This window comes from Thalassophryne amazonica, chromosome 20, assembly GCF_902500255.1.
Source record: "Thalassophryne amazonica chromosome 20, fThaAma1.1, whole genome shotgun sequence".
Classification (NCBI taxonomy): Eukaryota; Metazoa; Chordata; class Actinopteri; order Batrachoidiformes; family Batrachoididae; genus Thalassophryne; species Thalassophryne amazonica.
Window position 1 is genome coordinate 41531767 of NC_047122.1, and position 15600 is coordinate 41547366.

General features: G+C 39.9%; 1 protein-coding gene across 1 annotated transcript in view; it reads left to right on the forward strand.

Annotated features, from left to right (window-relative positions):
- Window positions 1-15600, forward strand: part of LOC117502203 (CUB and sushi domain-containing protein 3-like) — a 1088443-nt gene that overhangs the window by 897660 nt on the left and 175183 nt on the right. The window contains 9 exon segments of the mRNA XM_034161241.1: window positions 1406-1532; window positions 1648-1850; window positions 2457-2648; window positions 3030-3168; window positions 7783-7970; window positions 8788-8906; window positions 9725-9800; window positions 9884-10000; window positions 15482-15595. Of these exon segments, the coding sequence (XP_034017132.1) occupies window positions 1406-1532; window positions 1648-1850; window positions 2457-2648; window positions 3030-3168; window positions 7783-7970; window positions 8788-8906; window positions 9725-9800; window positions 9884-10000; window positions 15482-15595 (1275 nt within the window).

The window sequence follows — 15600 nt, forward strand, 5'->3', positions numbered from 1 at the left end:
CTTTAGGGCAGGAGTGCACAGTCAGCGTTTTGTTTTTTCTAAGAAAGACAGAGACACAGAAGAGGAGGTTGTCCATCTGCATACATTTGCAACCCAGTCTCACGGCAAGTCGTCATTCAGCAGCACGAAATATACATTAATGTATTGGTTCGTGACATTGTCACGTGAAGCGCCTCATTTTTGTCACGGCAGCACAAATTCCTTCTAATACGTTCCGTGATGGCTGCACAAAATTAAAAGTGAAGCGGGGAAAGGGGTCGGGGTGGTTATGGTTACAGTGGGGGGGGGGAAGGAGTAGGGTTAGTAATAGTGAGTTTTAAAAAACCCCGTCACGAAAATTTGACTCATTTCGTCACGGGAGCACGAAAAAAAAAAAATTGACACTGGGCTGTCCATTTGTCTCTGCTGCCACAGGTGTAGCTACAAGGTGGATTTTGGGTTTAGTCCCACCATATATTCTTCACATCATAATGAAATGCTAAAAAAAACTATATTAACTGGTTTCTTCAGAAAAATTATTCAGTTTTAAAATACTCTAAAAGCTTAATGAAGCAATTGCTTCAGAAAATGATTCACTGATTCAAAATGTTCAGGCCAAAAGGAACCTGTTGCTCCAGAAAACAATTTCAAAATGCTTGAAATTGTGAACCAAATACTTCAGCAAATGATTTGTTAATTCAAAATGCTGAAAAAGTAAATAAACCAGCTGATTCAGAAAATAATTCACTGTTTTGAAATAAAAAAAAAAACTAAATTGAATGGACCAGTTTCTTCTGAAAATAGTTGACTGTTTTGAAAATACTCAAAAAAAAAAAAAAAAAAAATCATGAGTCAAGTGCTTCAAAAATGATCCACTGTTTCAAAGGCCTACAAAATTGAAATCAGGCTGTTGCTTCCAAAAACTGATTCACTAATACATGGTCAACAGCTAAATGACCTAGTAGTTGCTGAAAGAAAAAAAAAATAGTAAAATAAAATAATGAATCATTTTCTTCAGAAAATGATTCACTGTTTCATGATGCTCACAAAACTAAAACCTCAATGAACCAGTTACTTAAAAAATAATTCACTACTTCAAATTGTAATTAAAAACAAATCCATAAACAAATCGGTTATTTTCAGAATTATTCACTCTCAAATGCTCAAAAAACATGCTGCAGAAAAATATTCACTGTTTCATGATGCTCATAAAACTCAATAAAGCAGGTGCCGAAGAAAATTGTCTGTGTCAAAATGCTTGAAATAAAAAAAATCAATGAACCAATTACTTCAAACAGTGATTCACTGTTTCAAAATTGTTTTAAAAAATCCTGAAATCATCCATTTACAGCTAGTTGGAAAACAGTGTAGTTTTATGTGTAAGAGCGAATGCTGACTGTCTGTGATGTTTCTCTATCTGGTGTAGCTGAGTGCGGCGGTCGTTTCAAAGGTGAGTCTTCGGGTCGCATTCTGTCTCCTGGATACCCATTTCCCTATGACAACAATCTGCGCTGCACTTGGTCCATCGAGGTGGACTCTGGAAATATTGTAAGGTAAGCTATTCATGCCCAAACCTTGTACTTTGTAACAACAAATTGCTTGTCCTATGAGCTGTGCACTATTGCAGTACTATTATCGATCTTTTTGTCTTCCCCATATGAATTATAGTCTTCAGTTTTTGGCCTTTGACACCGAAGCCAGCCACGACATGTTGAAGGTTTGGGATGGGCCACCTGAGAACGAGATGCCTTTGGCAGAGCTCAGTGGGTCTTTGCTACCTGAAGGAATCCACTCAACCCTGAACACTGTCACTGTTCAGTTCGAGACGGATTTTTACATCAGCAAGTCTGGATTTGCTATTCAGTTTTCTAGTAAGTAAGCTCTACAGATACCGACATTAATTAGACAAGTGCTGTGATTGGAATACACTGTTTTGATGGCTTTTATTAGTTTGCGCTTTAGTTCTCTTCAGTGGACAAGGCTGGCAAGGAGACATAATTTAGCAGATAATCACTTTTTGTTTTGTGTATAAGCAATTATTTCTATTAGCATTATTTTGGCAGGTATTTCTGGCATTTAATTCATGTCTAGTGATTACTAGCCCTTCTTTCCCGTGACACCCCAACAACAACGTCACAGGGTGTATGTCTATGAGAAATGAATGAATGAATGAATTCATTCATTCATTCGAAACATGCAGTTAAGTGTAAGATTGAGTTTTCTCTTCTAAGACCTTCTTAACTAATTTCGAGACCTCAGCTACTTGAAATAAGCAAAGATTAGAAAACTAGATTATTGAATTTTACAATGCCTATTAGGACTATCTTGCAAATGCTAATAGGGTCAAACCCCAGATTGCATGAAGATAAACAACCACATTTTTATCTGAAATCACAAAGGAGTTTTATAAGTAGATGTTGTCTCTTTATTCTCTACTTGTTCTTTGTCCTTTCCACCCTTTCTTGCTGTCACTCCAGGCTCAGTAGCTACCGCCTGCAGGGACCCAGGAGTGCCTATGAATGGCAGTCGAAGTGGTGATGGTCGGGAACCAGGGGATTCTGTGTCCTTTCTGTGTGACCCAGGATACGAGCTCCAGGGAGATGACAAAATCACTTGTATACAAGTGGACAACAGATACTACTGGCAGCCGAGCCCGCCTGTGTGCATAGGTAAAAGTCTGCCTTCTACATATTTATCTGTAAACCACAACTGCAGTACTTTAGTGCTCATTACTGTGCTCAGTGATGCTTCTGTGAGTGATTGATGTTACAAATGCATCACAAAATTGCAAAATATTTTGATACTATTAAAGGGATCAGATCATGCAAATTTATTTTGTTTAACTGACCTTCTCCAGTTATGGTAAATGTGGCTAGGGTTTCACGTTAAGCTAGTTCAATTTTATGCACTTCTGTGTCTATGCATGCAGAAGCTCTCCTGCTAAAACACTGTAGATCTGAGAGACCAGATTGAATCAGGCTCATGAAATAACACTATCAGGCCTTAAAGTAGTTTCATATTAATAACGTATGCTTGTTGTACCGTAACAGCTCCATGCGGTGGAAACCTGACCGGCTCCAATGGATTTATACTTTCCCCTAACTACCCCCACCCCTACCCCCACTCCAAGGACTGTGATTGGCTTATTGCTGTCAACTCTGACTACATCTTGTCACTCGCCTTTATCAGGTAACCAGTTTGCGCAGCCATCCAAGCAAGGTGACTTTTTGAAAACATGTATTTATGTAGGGCAGGTTCAGTGAACAGAGACAAAAGTTCTCATTTGGAGGAGTCAAACACGTTGCTATTTATTCCTTCATGTCATTGTTTGAATGCAAAGGTGACCTTCAGTGTCAGTCTAGCGAGTCATGAGGATTAAACTTTCTGTAAAAAGGTCAAAGTAATGATATACATCTTTGACAGTGCTATGGTTAGCTTTTGTTTTCCTGGCATTCACAAAAGGTTTGACAATTATTTCTGTTAAACTCTGATTCCTCATGTGGCATTGTACAGAGGAAAGACTGCTGAAAAAATGTCACTATTTGATGCCTCAAATAGTGACAGCAACTGGGATGTTTAAGGAACCTAACCATGCTGCCCATAAGAAAATGGGAAGCTAACTGAATCTAAAAGTTACTGAATATAAAGATGATTTACTATAAAGCTAACTGTACATAAAACTAACTGGATATTATGCTCACAGATTCTAACAATTACAAAGGCGACCTGAATCTACAGCCAATTATAAAGCTAACTGGTTGTCTCCAGTATCTTCTTCACAATAAAAAAGATAATTCCATAGGCAACCTTTGGATCCTTCAACAATATATGTTGTATAAAATCTTTTACCTTTCTCTTATTGAACAAATCTGATTCCTTCTAAACTTTGCAAAGTGTGTATCCATAGAAGTTGGTGTAATGCGCTTTGATACAAGTGAGGACGAGAAAAGAAACTTTGACAGATGGCAAAGGTTCTTTTCATAACTTATGTGCTAAAATACTCCTTTGCACATGTTAAAATGTGAAGGCCGAAGATTGATGGTGGATCAGTCACGCATAGCTCTGAGCATAATTGTGTAAAAGTTAACCTTTTGTACAATGCTGTTTAAGTAATTGTCGCTTTAAAAAAATGAACACGGCTCTCAGCAGCCTATTATAGAGGAGGACAGAGACCCTTTTCTTTGCAAAACATGTAGTCACAGAAATCTGTTTTATATGTTAAGGTAAATTTTGAAGCATTTTGAGAGATGGTAAAAGTTATGTAGAAGATTACATTACAGAAACTGAACATTAAAATGCTGCAGAACTTTAAAAACAATTTACAACTGATGAAGTTACTTGGATGACTGGTGAAATATCTTGAGGTCCAACAAAAAGTCCAGTTACTAAAATACGATATCTCCTGCCTGGATAACAAAAGTTGTTTTCACAGCATTGCTGTTAAAATATTCCTTTGCACATGTTTAAATGAGACACTGAGAAGAGTTTGCTTATCGATCAGTCATACATGGCTCTGAGCTCCCTTGTTTTGCTGGTACCTAGCCAATGATGCTGGTAATCTTTTTTGGAGTGTTCATTTCATCTCTGCATCTGCAGTGATTACCAGTGTTTCCAGCTGCCACCCACTCCGTAAAAATCAGCCACAAACGCCTCACTGCTGTTTATATGGAATCACAATGATGTTTTGCCCACTCAGTTTTGCAGTGTCGTTCTATTCTACTTTTGAGCAACCCGCTGATTGCTTTTTGTTGTTGTTAAGGTTGTTGTTGCATACAGGCTACATCTTCTTGCCTGTTTGATTATTTGTCTATGAGAAGGTCTTGAGGTGGTTGGACCATTAAATTTTGTCTTTATGCTAAAATGAATCAGGTCAGGTCTGGAAGTATCCACCTGTGCTGCACATCACCACATCCACAATATCAATAAACCTCCCCGGGCACAGGGTGGCAAAGCTCTATGTACCACAAGGTGCAAGGAGGAAAAAAAAACAGGTTACAAGTCCTAGATCAGGGATCTTCAACTCTAGTCCTCGAGGGCCAGCGTCTTGCAACATCTAGATGTGTCTCTGCTTCAACACACCTACGTCAATTAATGAGGTCATTAGCAGCACTCTGGAGAACTTGACTGCATACTGAGGAGGTAATTCAGCCATTTGATTCAGGTGTGTTGGACCAGGGACACATCTAAAAGTTGCAGGACACCGGCCTTCAAGGACTGGAGTTGAAGACCACTGTCCTAAAGGGCAACAACCCAGTCAGACAACTTTTCCATGTCCACCTCCTAAAAGTATCTACAGTAGTGTTCAGAATAATAGTAGTGCTATGTGACTAAAAAGATTAATCCAAGTTTTGAGTATATTTCTTATTGTTACATGGGAAACAAGGTACCAGTAGATTCAGTAGACTCTCACAAATCCAACAAGACCAAGCATTCATGATATGCACACTCTTAAGGCTATGAATTTGGGCTATTAGTAAAAAAAGTAGAAAAGGGGTGTTCACATAATAGTAGTGTGGCATTCAGTCCAGTGAGTTCGTCAATCTTGTGGAACAAACAGGTGTGAATCAGGTGTCCCCTATTTAAGGATGAAGCCCAGCACCTGTTGAACATGCCTTTCTCTTGAAAGCCTGAGGAAATTGGACGTTCAAGACATTGTTCAGAGGAACAGCGTAGTTTGAGAGGGGAAAACTTATACGTCAGGTGCAAAAAATTATAGGCTGTTCATCTACAATGATCTCCAGTGCTTTAAAATGGACCAAAAAAAAAACAGACGCTGGACGAAAACGGAAAACACCCATCAAAATGGATAGAAGAATAACCAGAATGGCAAAGGCTCACCCATTGATCAGCTCCAGGATGATCAAAGACAGTCTGGAGTTACATGTAAGTGCTGTGACAGTTAGAAGACACCTGTGTGAAGCTAATTTATTTGCAAGAATCCCCCGCAAAGTCCCTCTGTTAAATAAAAGACGTGCAGAAGAGGTTATAATTTGCCAAAGAACACATCAACTGGCCTAAAGAGAAATGGAGGAATATTTTGTGAACTGATGAGAATAAAATTGTTCTTTTTGGGTCCAAGGGCCGCAGGCAGTTTGTAAGATGACCCCCAAACTCTGAATTCAAGCCACAGTTCACATTGAAGACAGTGAAGCATGTTGGTGTAAACATCACGATATGGGCATGTTTCTCCTACTATGGTGTTGGGCCTATATATCGCATACCAGGTATCATGGATCAGTTTGGATATGTCAAAATACTTGAAGAGGTCATGTTGCCTTATGCTGAAGAGGACATGCCCTTGAAATGGGTGTTTCAACAAGACAATGACCCCAAGCACACTAGTAAACGAGCAAAATCTTGGTTCCAAACCAACAAAATTAATGCCTCGCAGATGTGAAGAAATCATGAGTAACTGTGGTTATACAACTAAATACTAGTTTAGTGATTCACAGGATTGCTAAAAAAGCAGTTTGAACATAATAGTTTTGAGTTTGTAGCATCAACAGCAGATGCTACTATTATTGTGAACACCCCCTTTTCTATGTTTTTTACTAATAGCCCAATTTCATAGCCTTAAGAGTGTGCATATCATGAATGCTTGGTCTTGTTGGATTTGTGAGAATCTACTGAATCTACTGGTACCTTGTTTCCCATGTAACAATAAGAAATATACTCAAAACCTGGATTAATCTTTTTAGTCACATAGCACTACTATTATTCTGAACACTACTGTACCTGCAGAAGCCAGGGGAAACACAGGTGTCCCCTTGGTCCTCAACATTGAGACATGGAGAAGTGATGGTCTACAGGTTACTGCAGCAGCCTGGAGACCACAGAGGTCCTCTGTTCAATTGCCTGTCAGACAGGAAAATCATTGATGTCCTTTGAGCAAGATGTTCCTGGTGTGCAGTTGAGCAGTCTACAGCACAGTGTTGGTGTGCGTGAATGGGTAAATGTAAGGCACCATTGTAAAGCACTTTTAGAAAAAGTGCTTTGAGAAAAAAAATGCTTTGAGTTTTGAAAAAGAGGTACAAAATATAGTCCATTTACCATGATTGTTACCTGTGTAATGTTCAGAGGAATAGCCAAAATGTCTTTATGATGCAAAATGCAACACATAGTAAGACTGGAAGCACCAGGACCCTAACAACATGGAGCGTTGTTCCCCTGCAGGAACCTCATAGTAAGCTCATCAGACAGAGAACCCAGAGACATTCATGTTACTGCCAAGATATTGCATGTTTCTTCAAGTTCAACACTTTCTTTGCCTCGAGTCCAGGAACTGATTGAAAGCCTGAATCTTAGTCTTCATTCAGGACTATTGCAAACTGAGACACTAATTCTTCACTCATTTTCTCAAATGCTGCACTCAGGATATACATTGATTCAGCAAAGGAAATGAGTGTTGTATGAAACAATTTTCCAGTTCAAACAGATGTTCCTGTGTGTCTAGAGTCTTTTACCAAATGGTTTAACAAGTCAAGAAGTAGCTCAGAAATTTTAGCAGTGTGCAAATCTGCAGAAACATCAGATTCAGAGTCAGGACTGGGAAAAAAAGTGTGGTACGCATGTAGACAGTTGTTTTACTAACCAACCACTCTTCTCATGTGCATTTCTTGGGCAGGAAACTGTAGCAGTATCAGTTTCTACTGAATGAAAGACTTGAACATAATTTAGGACAATCTCATCTTTTTTTCTTTCAGTTCTGTGTTCTCAAAGTTGCACTATCACCTCAACTTTTTCTGTCTCTTTTCTTTGTTCTTTGCCTTGTTCTGACCTGTGTTTCTACCATCCTGTCTCTAGTTTCAACATTGAGCCAAACTATGACTTCTTGTATATCTACGATGGTCCGGACAGCAACAGTCCCCTGATTGGCAGTTTCCAGGACAGCAAACTCCCAGAGCGGATAGAGAGCAGTTCCAATACCATGCACTTAGCCTTTCGCAGTGATGGTTCTGTGTCTTATGCTGGCTTCCACCTAGAATACAAAGGTAAGCTCCAGCTCTAAAATGGCTTTTTGGAATACTGAAAGCTGCACCAGCACAGAGTTTGCATTTTGCCTGAGAATTTGTTCAATTATGACATGAGACATTTTGCATTACAGCATAACCTGAAATTTTCAATAAATCCTCAACATTATCACTATTCCACATACATCTAGAAAGTAAATCACCATTTCATAAATCATATTTCACTCTTTTATGAAAAAAGTGAACCAGAGTAAATGCCTTTTCCATGTGGGACCATTTTGTTTGCCAATTTATAACTGTCAGTTGTTAAAAAGTCATTTTAGTGTACTCGGCTTGATGCTATTACTGTACACCAGGGGCTATTTTCTGTCTTATCTGTTTTTTATGAGAAATGTATCTTGGGGAGTTGAGTCTTTTAGGCTTCCACAGTTAACATCTCTTTACAGATGTCAAGACAGCTCCAAAATGTGTTTATAAATATTTATTTATTTTTTACGCTGAATTAAGGATAATCGAGTAAATTCAATATGCATATGTGATGTGTGCTGAACCTGCTACCTCAGTGACAACACCTCTTCACTCACTCATCTTCAACCTCCTATCCCAGATCGAGTCGCGGGATAACAGGCATCCTGCTGAACTTAATTTTAAGTTCTTAAGCAACTTAAATTGTAATCGTAAGTTAAAACAATACATATGACTGAGATATTTGCCCAAATAAGTCGACAACAGCCAGAGTCAAAATAAACAAGCAGGTTTCCAAAGAGCAGCTTCAATGATTATGAGTTGGAAATTACTGGTTATTGATAATTTGTCTTAATCACTATTTCTCCTGTAGCCAAACTGAGGGAATCGTGTTTCGACCCAGGTGTGGTTATGAATGGGACAAGGCTAGGTTCTGATTATAAGCTTGGATCCACTGTCACCTTCTATTGTGAGGCCGGATATGTTTTACAGGTACAAACCATGCATGGATGGAAATATCATTGTTTATATGTGTGAGCAAACATTCTTGTACTGACTAAGGCCCCATTTCCACCAAGCTTTTGCGTCGGTGTCAGAGTTGTTGTTAGTGTTTCATTTTGCGTTTGACCCTGAAATTTCAAGTAACTCAAACTAAAATTGTGAGATCAACTGTTGGGCACAGTTTGACTGACACACACTTGCTGTTGCCCCTTTTGTTTTTATCGTACAGCGCTGGTCATTTCTGCACAGCTTCATTTAGCTTTCCTGCGTCCACTGTATCTCCAGGATGAACAGTCTTTCTACCATGTGTTGAGCACACAAATAGTTTACTACTAAGTATATTACTGATGAACATGCACATGGACCTTTGGCTTCCATGTGACATGGATGGTGTCACAGCACAAAAAATTCACATCGAGATTAGAATTCCATGCAGGCGTGTAAATTGCATCTGATGCTGACTTTTTAGAAACACTCAAGTGTCTCAGCATAGAAGTGATTCAAACGTTGATAGGTATGCAAAAGCTTGGTGGAAACAGGACCTAAGTCGTTAACGATAATTAATAGACACTTAAGGCTTACAGCAAAGATATCTCCTTGTAACTCACCACATTAAAATAGCATTTAATCAGGATGGATTATTTAGAATCTGGTGAATTTTGATGAATATTGGCACACCAGATCACTCGATTTGTTTTGCCTGTTATGAACACACAAACTAAAAAATGTTGATTTCACCCTGTAAAGTATTGGTAAACCATTAGGTAACGGCACTTTTTTGGCATTATATTTTTTCCTCTCACCTTCAGGGTTATTCTACCTTGACCTGCAGTATGGGAGATGATGGCAGACCTGGGTGGAATAGAGCACTGCCTAGCTGTCAAGGTAACATGCAACCACATGCACAATACCATCCTGCACCGCAGTTATTTTCCATGCATGTGTGTGACTGTGGGTCCTTTCCGCAGCACCTTGTGGAAGTCGCTCTACAGGATCAGATGGAACTGTTTTGTCTCCAAACTTTCCCAGAAACTATACCTCTGGGCAAACATGTGTCTACTCGATATCTGTACCCAGAGAGTTTGGTAAGTCTGTGCGCGCGCACACACACACACATTTTTTCCCCACCAGAGAATATAATGCTGGATTATTTTAGAGTAATTGTATGTAACAAATAAGGAGACAAAACACATGATTTCATTTGTTCATTCCTTATTATTAATATTATTTTTAAATACAAGTGAGCATAGGGGAGGACCACAGAAACATGATCTAATACACCTATGGTTGCTAATAAATGCTAATATGACATCATATTTCACCTTTGACCTTGGGTGATCTTGAAAGGTGAAACTCAAGATCTTAGGGCCCTGTCCCACTGGCGAGAGGATTAATTGCGCATGAATTGAGTATACAAAGTACGGACGTTTGTTGTCGTCCGCAACAAAAATGGCCAAAAATGACAAATGTCCCAGTATGAATTACGGATATATTAATAATATATAGTGATTATATGATGAACAGTCATGGTTGTATAGCATGTAGTGAGGAAACGGATCAGACGCATTGCGATTATCACAGCAGTATTACGGGTGTATTATGAATGCATCGCACACGTGTTGCGCGTGCATGGCTTCTGCATTGCGGTCATAAAAGAAGTGCACTCACTGCTTTCGACATCAGTATTCACACCAACAATACAGCCTCTGGAGCATTTGCTGGACTTGGACAAGTTGATTGGAGTAAACAAGCAGTGCACAGGGCGAATGGTGACGTCAGCGGATCGCATCAGAGCGCAGCTCGTCTGTACCATTATAACAAGAAGTTAAATCTGTTATGAACATAGGAATAAATACTGTAACAGCTGCAAACAGAAGGAAAAAACACACAACCGTTTTATAAAGCCTTGACAATGTAAACAAGTCAAATAATTACCTTTTTAGACGGCTCAAAATACTTTCTGCAGCTGGAGCCGTTCGAACAGCCCAACTGCAGCTTTCTCTGATTCAGGAGGTGATGAGAGCCATTTTCAACAGGCAATTTGCAGAATAAAATGATTAATCTTTTCTGTAATTAATCTTTTCCTGTTTTTTTCTATAATTATTGTATGGCTTTTGCCTTGCAATATAAAGCGCGTTGGGGCAACTGTTGTTGTGATTTGGCGCTATATAAATAAAATTGATTTGATTTGATTAATCTGCCACAAAATAATTATTTTATATAGGCAGCATCCAGCACAGAGCGCGTGGCAGCCGGTAGAACAAAGAATGGCGTCCAGCTGTGATCACAGCAAAGCAGACGTAATAAAAACACTTTATTCGTGGCCAATCTGTATGCAGTCGCGACATCTTATTTTAGTCCATGATGTGGACATGATGGGTACGCAAAATATCCATTTTACACACTGTCCCAGTCCATTGCCAAGCCGCAAATCCCTGTCAGTTGCGGATATCAGCAGATGATGGCGAATATACAGCGCATAGATTGTTTGTGTATGTACTGAGTATGTATGGAGTATGTAAGGCGGATGTCATCCACAGCCAAAGTTTTGTGCAGCTCAAAAATCCTGGTAATGGAAAACGTGCCTCTGCGGATAATTGCGGACGTGTGTGGGTGTCGGCCGACTCATACGAGCATGTTTCATGCATATTGCGGATGTTAAACGAATATGAGCCAATTTTGTGCGCAATCCATACACAAATCCTCCTAAACGCCAGTGGGACAGGGCCCTTAACTGTTCTTATCTGATTAGTATCCAATGTGGATTAAAAGGGGTGGAAGCACAGTAAAGGATGAAGTGGTTTCATTTTAGACAGAACTGATCAAATGTGAAAGCCAGACAGAACCACACATTATGGTATCACTGACTCACAATGAATTCATTTGTATTATTTGGTGTCATACATGTCAGGCATGCACCCGCTGACTGTCCCTTATTATTTTAAGTATCTACTGCCCATCTGTTAGCGTGACTTTCTCACTGTGTTGGACTTGTGCTGTTACAAACAATCAGTAATTGGTGGCTGAGTGTTGATGAATGTCCAATTACACCCTGTGGTGTTATGAATAAATAGCAGGGTTTTTTTTTTTTTTTTTTTTTTTCCTGAAGCTGTTGCTGGTCACTGTCTCATTATATCTGGGAAACAGCTTTTGGAGTGTCAGCACCATGCAGAAATTTTGATGGGAAAGTGTTAACATTTGGTTAGATTACATATTGTGTAAAATCCACAGACAGCCCACCTGAACCTCCAACATACATCAAGACGCAGACTGTTCAGATAAGTCGCAGTGCATTATTTGAGTAAGTCTTCTGCTCTGTTTAGTCCATTAATTCTGAAAGCTATTTCGCCATGCAGGGAAAAATCTTGTGGAATTTACTCACGAAGAAGATTCAGATTCAGTTCAAGTTATTTATACAGCAACAAAATCACAACAAAAGTTGTCCTAAGGTGCTATATATGAGCAGAGTTTAAACCTTACCCATCCCATGATCAAAAACATTAGCAAGAGTGGTAAGGAAAAACTCAGGCTTTTTTTTTTTGGTGGTCATGGGAAGAAACCTCTAGCTGACCAGACTGTCTTTTTTTGCCATTGTAGTGAATTAAAACATAGAATTGCAGTGATAGAAATATTGCAGGTGAGTTTGAAAGGACAACCTGGAGGATAAGACCAGAGTCCCACCTGGGGCAATTACTTGGCGATTGCACCAATGCTAGATGAGTCACCAACACTGGGGGCTCCCCAGTTCTAATCCCAACCCAAATTTTGCTCCAAAAGCCCCACACAAAGTGCCCCACATCCCACATCAAGTTCTGGGGTTTAAAATATCCAGTGTAGTTCCAAGTCCTCATGTAGGTTTATGCACTCAGTCCTGATGGTCTTCTCCAGCTCACTTGATCTTGATTTCCAGTATGAATACAGACCATGAAAACAGGGCCTCATAATCTTTTTTGGGTTAGAACAGAGGAGCAGAGAAAGATCACCAACCTATATCAACTGCTGGATGGAGATGTGCTTGAGGTAATTCGCTCAAACCTGTCATTAAGGGGCATGGTGACGCCACTACTTTCCAGTCATCTACAAGCAGCCCAGTTAATTGACTAAAATTTCACTTGATGTTTTATTACGTCTGGCTGAACAGTTTAGGTCTAGATTTAGTTACTGTTTAACCATGTGGTTAACACAGTGTGGGTCCACTGTGCTGTAATGATTCATCTGTGTGTGTGTGTGTGTGATGGTGTGTACTGTGTCCTTCGTTATCTCAGAGTGAGAGAAATCCACTGAGATACCATAACAAGTGAACACTTCTGTGCTTTAATGCATTGTGTGATGTGCGTCTTCCTCTGCGCCTTAAACTGGTTTCGACTGTGAACTTCTCAACCGCTCTGTGGTTTGTCGATATCACAGGGAGCTACTGTACTTGCTGCGATTTCTTTTCAAATTCACCTGCCAGCGGAAACGTAGCTGCAACTATTTCTGCTGACAGCCGCAATCCAATCACTCATCATGTCCGCTCCACAAGCCGCCATGTCCTGCATTCACACCTCGATATAACTAACATAACAAGCCAAAAAAAAAAAAAAACTACAGAAAATCTCACATTTAGCTACATATATGTATCCTTACTTTCATATGAAATTGCATTTTAGAGAAAGCAGATAACATATCTTCCGAATCGAAGCAGCAGTTCCATAAAATGCGGATCAGGCTTTAGAAGAAGGTCCCCGGAGAGAAGGAGCCTCATACAAAGTGACCAGTGACCTACCTAAAGCCAAATATCCTTGGCAGTGTTCAGATCTAATCCTTTATACCTCTTCCTCTGAGGCCAGACAGACATGGACAGAAAGAGCAAGTGGAAGGGGGAGGTGGAGAGGTGAGGCGCGTGTAGTCAGGGGGCGAGCTTTACCACACATGCTGAGGATCATCAGTGTGTGTGGACTGGATGTTTAGCGGTGCGTAATTGTTTCTTTGTCTTCACAAACACCTGGAAATGGCCAGCACACTTATCATAGAGGCTGTATGAGAAATGGTTTATGCTGGGGGTCAAACATCAGTATCTCAAGGTCACAAGAGTGTCCACACTTAAAATCAAATATCACAGGTCAAGTCTCAGAGCATGTGCTGGGTCTTGATTGGCAATCAACCCGTGCACCTCCTCCAGATAATTACCGTACATCTGTTTGGGTGATCCATGGGCATCTTCTGGCACTTTTCCCATTTGCCAGGATCCTCAGCATTGAGTCACCTGCACACTGGATGGTGCATTATGAAGCACGCCACATGGCCATAGTGTCATAGCATAGCTGGCATTCTAGAGTTACAACCATTTGCACTGTATGAGTCAAGGGCTCCCACCTTTTGCTACACTTCAGAGGTCATGAAACTTAAAATATTCTACAGCACACAGACGCTAGAGGAGGCTTTCTGCTAACCAAAGGTCTGTGTGTACAATTCCCACTTTCTTTCAGGACACTATAATGCTCAAGTGTGCCCACTTCAATCTCACAGAAATGTGGGCTAAATATATAAAAAAGATGAATGTTATGCATTATTTGTATATTAGGTGAGATATCAAGGTCAGAACATAGCAACATGCTAATTTTAGATTTAAGTGTGAGGATATCAGTTACACAACTTCCACAACACAAACAACAAAAGTGCAAATGCTCGTCTATCTCAGACTCCATTCTTATGTGGAACCAGGAGGTTAGTAGGAAGATAAACTATCAGAGAGAAGGCAGCTGGTGTTGTGAAGGGATGTTTGGTTTTATGCTTATTTTTATGTATCAACATTATGTGTGTAGTATGTGGGACATTATATCATCACTGTTGCCTCTGTTCATCTCTGCGTGTTGACATGCTCTTTCTGAATGTGACAACTTAACAACGGATGGTTCAAGTGATACTTACACCATGTTTAAATAATGGTTATCCATCTCTTTATTCTACTGAGTGACCTGGTCAGTGGTGGAGAAGTCATAGTTAGTCCTATATAGGCCCTGAGGCACTTTGATGCTGGTGCTTATTTCCAGACTCCATAGTGTGAAGCATATGAAAACCTATGAATCCCCCTGGATGAGACACCAGTCTGGCACATGTTACTTACCATGCCAAGGCCAGTACCCATTTACACCTGGGTAAAATGAGACAATGCAGGTGAAGTGTATCGTCCAGGGACACAGACAGGTAGTGTAACTGGAATCAAACCCAGATCTGCCTAATGGCTGCACAATTCCATGTATGACTGAGCTACTTTGTCTACATTGACTGGAGGATTCAAAAAAGAAATATCTTTTTTGCAGTACATATATTTATAGCTAAATTTATGTACTGCATGTTGACAAATATCTCTTCCTAGTATGGTTTCCTTTAGGTGATAATTCAAGTGAACTGACGGGAGCTGGTTCAAAGTGAAATGGGCCAGCCGGTGACCTCAAATAAATTTAAATTAGGTATCGCAGGTTAATTTTGTCAGACTTGGTTCAGGCACAGACAGCAGCATGGAATACTAATTTGCAACTGTTAAAGTATGCTTCTTTTTTTGTCTCTTTTTTGCTTTTCTCCAGTCCTCTTTGGACAGTTTGTGTTGTTCCAGACATCTCTAAATGATGTGGTTGAAATTTACGATGGACCTACTCAACAAAACACATTGCTGTCATCTCTGTCTGGGTCACACTCGGGTAAG